Source organism: Oryzias melastigma, linkage group LG19 (assembly GCF_002922805.2).
Source record: "Oryzias melastigma strain HK-1 linkage group LG19, ASM292280v2, whole genome shotgun sequence".
NCBI classification, from domain to species: domain Eukaryota; kingdom Metazoa; phylum Chordata; class Actinopteri; order Beloniformes; family Adrianichthyidae; genus Oryzias; species Oryzias melastigma.
Window position 1 is genome coordinate 22856331 of NC_050530.1, and position 7112 is coordinate 22863442.

At 43.8% G+C, this 7112-nt stretch overlaps 1 protein-coding gene across 6 annotated transcripts in view; it reads right to left on the reverse strand.

The window, feature by feature from the left end:
* Positions 1–3247: 3247 nt before the first annotated feature.
* wu:fj29h11 (protein NO VEIN) overlaps positions 3248–7112 on the reverse strand; it is a gene marked incomplete at its 3' end in the record, with an annotated part of 29214 nt that continues 25349 nt past the window's right edge. For all 6 annotated transcript variants that reach the window (XM_024285315.2, XM_036217252.1, XM_036217251.1 and 3 more), the window contains 4 exon segments: positions 3248–3332; positions 3991–4133; positions 4215–4495; positions 5821–5997. In XM_024285315.2, coding sequence (XP_024141083.1) covers positions 3248–3332; positions 3991–4133; positions 4215–4495; positions 5821–5997 — 686 coding nt within the window.

Genomic DNA, 7112 nt, shown 5'->3' on the forward strand with positions numbered 1-7112 from the left:
TTTTTAGAAGCAAAGTTCCAGAACAGGTTCTGCCAGAAGAACAGAGGGCATCTCTACGAGGAAGTACAAAGGAGACTAAAGTAATCTCACTATAGAATATAGACAAATCACTAGGACAGATTTATGTGGAATATAATCATTAATAGACCCTTTTCACGAGGACGTCTGACTAAATGCCGAACGGCAAAGCTGACAGCTGAATGCTGTTTGATACAAATGTAGGAAAAAATGTACTTGTTTTACAGGAAATCTTAGGGGGCCTTTGTAAAAATGGGAATGATTTGGCAAAAAAAATGTTGAGAGCATTTTCGAGCCATGTATTTGCACTAGTAAAATTGCACTAATTGGAGTCTAATATCTCTGGAATCATACAAATTTTTTCTTAGTTTTACTCTGAGGAAAACAGTTTAAAGGATTAAAAGATTAAAAAAACAATTTTGCAATGAAAACAACAAATATGAAATAAAAAATGCCTAATTGTCCTAGTCACATTTATCAGAACAAATAATATAACAACACAGCATTTAATTTATTGGCTACAGCTGTTATGACAAATGTGTTTTCCCTGGTAGAATTTATATCAATTTTTCTGATAATTATTTATTGTCCATTGGTGCCATCTTCCACGACGACCGTTTCATATTTTGTGTTTGTTATCTTAAATTAGCCAAACAGAGCTCAGTTTCTGTCGCTGATCTGCGGTGTCTGATGCTAGCGCTAGCTAGCTAGCTAGCATCACATTCCAGGCATGTGGAGGACGCCGCGAGCTCCGTCACCAACATTCTGACAGTGTGGTTCAGATGAGACACTGCTGATTAGTGCTTTTCATTGAATGTACAGCCAACAACTTCTCATATTTAATTACATCATGGGTTTAATAACCCCAGGAAATAGCTGCAGATAAAAACGGACATTTACAGTCTCATCAAAGCAGCAGAAAGTGCGGCTTCAGTTACCGGGACTCCTCGCCTGTAGGGAGGAAGGTACCCGAGGCTCGGAGCATGTTTCTGGGACGTTTTCACCACGGACGACTAAACCTGTTCACGTCTGCATTAGAACTCTGTGCATGCCCCGTCTTGGAGTCAGCAAAAGCTAGCTTGTCAAAGTAGCAAACTCACATCGTCGGAGACATATGACTGAAAAAATAATATAACTGATTCTTACCTGGAACGGGTGTATAATCGTGTCCTCCGGTCTCTGATTTTCCTTTTACGGTCACAAAACAAGAATAAAATGATGCTTTTCCTTTGATGAAAGACAGCTACAGCGCAAGCAGTGCAGCAGATTTTCACAATAAGAATCTGCGCAAACTACTTCCGGGTTCCCCCTGTGTCAAAAACAAGATTACGAAACACGAAATCGAAGTCCTGTTATCCGATGGTGCGCAAAAGGAAAAAAACGAAAACCGAACCGTTTTTCATTTTGGATTTTGAATGGAAAAACGAAAAAACGGTTGGTTTTTCGTTTTTTCATCTCCGATTTTAAGTTGCAAAACGAATGAACGAATGATACACGGATTCCAGACGCTCTGAGGGGAATTCAAACCTTGCGGCACAAAGGCCTGCCAGCAGCTCCATTTGAGCGGCGAGGCGCAAACTGGGCAGGCACCGTGGGGCAGAAACCGCGGACCGGGGACCGCAGAGCGCATGTGGGAAGCGTGGAGCTGAGACAGCGAGCTAGATAGAGCTAGGAGCGGGTACCAGGAAGCGCAAGGTGGAGAGCCAAGTACCGAAATTAGCACAGACTAGGAACTGAAACCAAAGAAAGGTATTGGCACCGGAAACCCAATCGGTGCCCAACAGATCAGTGGCTTTCGCTCCCGCGGTGAAGCTCATAAGCCGCTCCAGAGATGCTGCGGGGGTTGCCAGTTTGGGTCTCATTAAGCATTAAAAAAAAGGAAAAAGGTCTCCTAATTTTATTTCCCCCTCGGATTAATACGAAATAGAGAGCCTTCAAGCTCAAACACAGAGACGTCATCCAGACACAGCCCCCTGTACCGGGAAAATCTTTTAATAATAATCATAACTAACATGGAGACATGATTACTGATGTTCTTGTAGAAATCTTCACAATAAATAAACCTTATTCCACCACATATGTGTCTTCCATTCATTCTAAGTGAGACGTCCACAGACAGAGCTGGTAGCTCCTCCCACATGCGGCTGCAGCTCCAGGAACACATTCCTCGAATTCACCGCAAGGTGAAAAATTGGCGGGGCACGCAAATTTGTTGCACGAACCGCATTTGGTATGTATGTACCATTAGTTTTTCCGAAATTTCTGTAGGGTCACTGCATGCTGCATGTTAGATTTAGTTAACATTTAGCAGGTTAAATTAATGTGTTTGAATATTGTTTATAGTTAAAGTTNGGTGCAGAGGTTAGCATCTAAACGAAGCACAGCAGCCCTTTTCCTGCATGTTTTCAAGACAAACTTAAACGCTGGGAAATCATAGGAAGAAGGAGTGGAAGGTTGCTGGAAGCAATCTGCTTCCAATCTGCTCAATTTGTTGCTATAAAAAAGCAACTGTGTAAAAGCAAGACTGGGTCTGACTAAAACTGCATCATGCTTCACTCTGCAGGGGAAATCCAACCAGGCTGGTTGTTCCAGAAGCAGCTTTGAAGTAGCTTGTGCTTGACGACAGGACAAACTGACTGAATGTAACTGCTGTGATACATTTAGGTTTCCTTTCCCAGGATCCAGCCAGCGCTGTTCCTCTCTTCTTTGTGACACTATTAAGCATGAACTTCCTTTTTCATGTTGATGCACCTCTTGTGGGACAGAACTGCTGGTGTGGATGCCTGTGTCCGTTTACCTCTTTCCGGGATGACTTCTGCACTGAAAGGTTCTGATACCTCCCACTGCTCCTCATCAGCCGGCAGCTCTTTGACGTCCTCACTCTCCAGGAATCTGTCCAGTTCCTTTGAGTTCTGCAAGCAAATTCATTATAGTCACCAACCAAAACAGTGTTCTGGAGAGAGGAGCCTCTCAATCTTTCACAGACAAAACTCAGTTTTCATGACAAGATTGTAGAGCAGACATTAAACGGGATTTTGGACATGGTCATTTCTCCTGTTGCACAAACAGGAGCAGCTGTTGCTGCACCCACAGAGTTTGGATTACAGCTTGAATAAACCAGAAATGTGACTTCCTCAAGGGCTGATGCTATTGCAGCTGTGTGGCAAACATAGACCAACAACTTTTCTCACTAAATATGAAAAACTGATGATGCCCATATTGCACTCACCCCAGACAGAGTCACAAGAGTGTTTAAAAATTGCTGCAGTTCTTTTTTGTGGCCTTCATCGGTGCAGAAAAGCTTCACCAGCTCCCTGAAACAAACATGGAGTCAGCTTCTGAAGGAGTTAAGCAGGATTTTCTTCAAACAAATCAGAAACAGAAACAAGTCCTGAATTTGACATTAAAGGTTTTTTCTCTAGAGCTTTTGGTTAACATCAGTGCTCTTTATCGTTATTCAACTGCTGTTTGACTTGAGCAGTTTTTAGTTTCTAGCCAACAGAGCTGTAAACCTTGTCCCGCCCAGATGCTTTTCAGAATGCTGTGGAGTTACAGTCTAACTTCAGGCATTGTTTTGGGTGTAAAGGAACCTGTGAAGGGACGTGGGAGGTTGTCAGTCATGTCTTACACTTCCAGATCCAGAATATGTTTCAGAATGTATCCCAGTAGTGGCACAGATTTAGTCCAAAATGATTGTTTCTGTCTGTACCACCATCCCCCTGTCTGTCAGTGGAAAACACTGACACGTTGTAAGGGATGTAGCCTCTTCACAATTCTCTGAATGGCAGAAAAATCAAGCAGCAAGAGAAGAACTTTAATATATTTGATAGTAGTTTGAGTTAATTCAAGCATGATTTCTCTTATTTTACCCCAGACCTGGTAATTAGACAGCAGTTTTTTTTTTCAGAATAACTGAGGAAAATGTTTTGTTTCCTTCCTGACTGAACCACCAGGACTCTGTCAGGAACAAACCTGCAGATCTCCAGCTTGGAAGAGAGGTGATCTTTTTGAATGTAAAGCTCCTTCTCGTCCTTCAGCAGACAGACAACATCCTGAGTCTCTACCACTTCTTTCTCTGCCACATTCAGCCTGTAGACCATGTAGAGCTTTTCCACCTGTAAACCCACGGAAATCAGCCATGAACTTTCATTGATTTCTTAAGAAAAAAGTGGTGACATTCCTTCAGATGCTCAAACCTGTGCAAAAGAAAGGGACTTGATTTTCTCTGCTATGCTCCTCTTGCTCAGCTCCAGGTAAACCTCCGACAGCTCATCATGATGGAAGAGAAACTTCTGGATGTAGGGCACGACTGAACGCACCAGGGCCTGAAGGGACGGACAGGGCTTTAGCATCTCGGTCTGTGGCTCACATTTGACGCACTGGGACAGCCGGCAGATGCCACAGATCTCCAAAAACACCAGTCTGTCCGACTCGCTGAAGGCCGGCTCTGCAGCTTGATCCTTTGCAGCTTTATGACCTGGTGATAAGGAAGCAACAGTCTCAGCCTTCACTCTCTCCATCTAATGATGCTTTCACATAAAACCATACTCTGATGGAAACAGAGCCAAGAATTTTAAGCTTTTAATTGTGTGCTCTTGTAGAGCAAACCCTTGATTAACTATATAACAACAATTATCCTGGTCACTGGTTAGATTGGTGTGTTCAGTGAAACAGGTTTTTCAGATACGTCTGAGTTTGTTGTTTACTTGTCTCATCTCTGCTCTCCATGTGTCTATGTGACCAGGACATGTGAGTCATGCAACGCTAGATATCTGATCGGATGCTGGCTGCAACCATCCTGGTAGGATCCCTGTCTGTCCCTCTCTCTCACTGCAGGAGTTGGGTGGGGTTGGCTCATCTGCCAGCCCAGTCCAGTCCAGGCTAGTCCAGCCCAGTCCAGTCCAGGCTAGTCCAGTCCAGTCCAGTCCAGTCCAGGCTATTCCAGTCCAGCCCAGTCCAGTCCAGGCTATTCCAGTCCAGTCCAGGCTAGTTCAGTTCAGTCCAGTCCAGGCTAGGTCAGACCAGTCTAGTCCAGTCCAGTCCAGGCTAGTCCAGTCCAGTCCAGTCCAGTCCAGGCTATTCCAGTCCAGGCTAGTTCAGTTCAGTCCAGTCCAGGCTAGGTCAGACCAGTCTAGTCCAGTCCAGACCAGTCCAGAATAGTCCAGTCCAGGTTGGTCCAGGCTAGTCCAGGCTAGTCCAGTCCAGTCCAGTCCAGTCCAGGCAACTTCAGTCCAGTTGAGTCCAGACCAGTCCAGTCCAGTCCAGGCTAGTTCAGACCAGTCCAGTCCAGTCCAGGCTAGTCCAGTCCAGGCTAGTTCAGACCAGTCCAGTCCAGTAAAGTCCAGCCTCTTCTGGTCTTAAAAACTCTCAAACTCAACACTTTGATCCCCCACAGCACATCTTTTGTTTGACGGTTTGGCTTTCAGGTATTTTCTGAAAAACTCTGATACAATTTCTGTCATCTGCAATTTTAAATGTATTTCTCATAAGCAATTTCTATTTTGAAAAAAAAAAAAAAAGGTTGGGTCAGCGGTTAAACTGTTCGCCTAAACTGTTAACTACTAAGAGGGTTGTTGCCTTCAAAAAACAGCATCAATATTCTGCATCAATAATCCAGACATTGACCGTCTTCTGCTGCGCTTCCCACGCACTCTTCAGATGTGTCTAAATTCAGATGAAGAGAGCTGAACAGCAACAGAGGCATCCTTGCTGTTTGAATGTCTTCACTGACATTTGTTTCATCTGGTTCATGTTACCACCTCAAGCTAGTTTTTGAAGCATTTCCAAGCAGCAGCAGCTCACCTGTCTTACTCTTGTAAACAGCCTTCTTCTCAGCTGGCGGCAGGTGGAGCAGACACAGACTGGGCTCGGCTTTGAAGATCTTCTCCAGCTCTTTCTTGTCGCTGATCATGGGTTTATGAACCAGACTCACCCATCTGTTGTCTTTGGTGGGGAAGAGCCTTTTCTCAGACACCATGCCTAAACAGAGTAGGAAGGCTCAATGAGTGCTAAATATGTCACATCCAGTCATTAGTTTAGGATTAGTATTCCTTAAATGTGTTTACATGATCATTGTTGATGGTTTTCATGATGATTTTTTTATTTGTTTACCTAAACATTAGTAATGCACCACCTTTAGGAACAGTGTGGTGGTAATGTTATTGTTGGTTTTGAACAATCACTACCTCATCTACTGCGACCTGGGGTTCCAAGAAAGGGGCCAAGCAAGTAAAAAACATTAATATGATTCTTAATGTTTTTATGATGATGTCTGAATTCCTAAAGAAAACTAACTAAATGAGACAAATGTATGATGTTAGCTACTGTAAATCTGTCACAGAGGATTTAAAACTCATGGAAGGTGAAACTGCTCACCCTGCAGATAAGAAAATTACCCGTAAAGGTGCTGTCCTGAGCTGCACGGGGGTGCAGTGGTTAGCACTTTTGCCTCATAGCAAGAAGGCCCCGGGTCAAATCCAAGCTTGGTTCTTTCTGTGTGGAGTTTGCATGCTCTTCCTGTGAATGTATAGGTTGTCTCTGTTCACGCCAGCTTCCTCCCACTGTGCTAAAACCTGCTTCATAGGTTCTTTGAATCCTCTACATCGTCCCTTGGGAAGTGTGTGTGATATTGTGGGGAGGGATGGATGAAGGATGGATGAATGAATGATGGATGGATGGATGGATGGATGAAGGATGGATGAATGAATGATGGATGGATGGATGATGGATGTATGGATGATGGATGGATAGATGATTGACGGATGGATGATGGATGTATGGATGATGGATTGATGGATGATGTATGGATGATAGGTGTATGGATGATGGGTGTATGGATGGATGGATGATGAATGGATGATGGATGGATGGATGATGGATGGATGACAGATGATGGAAGGATGACAGATGATGGATGGATGATGTATGGATGATGGGTGTATGGATGATGAATGGATGATGAATGAATGATGGGTGTATGAATGATGGATGGATGGATGATGGGTGATGGATGAATTATGGATGGATGATGGATGGATGATGGATGGATGGATGGATAGATGATGGATGGAGGATGTATGGATGATAGGTGTATG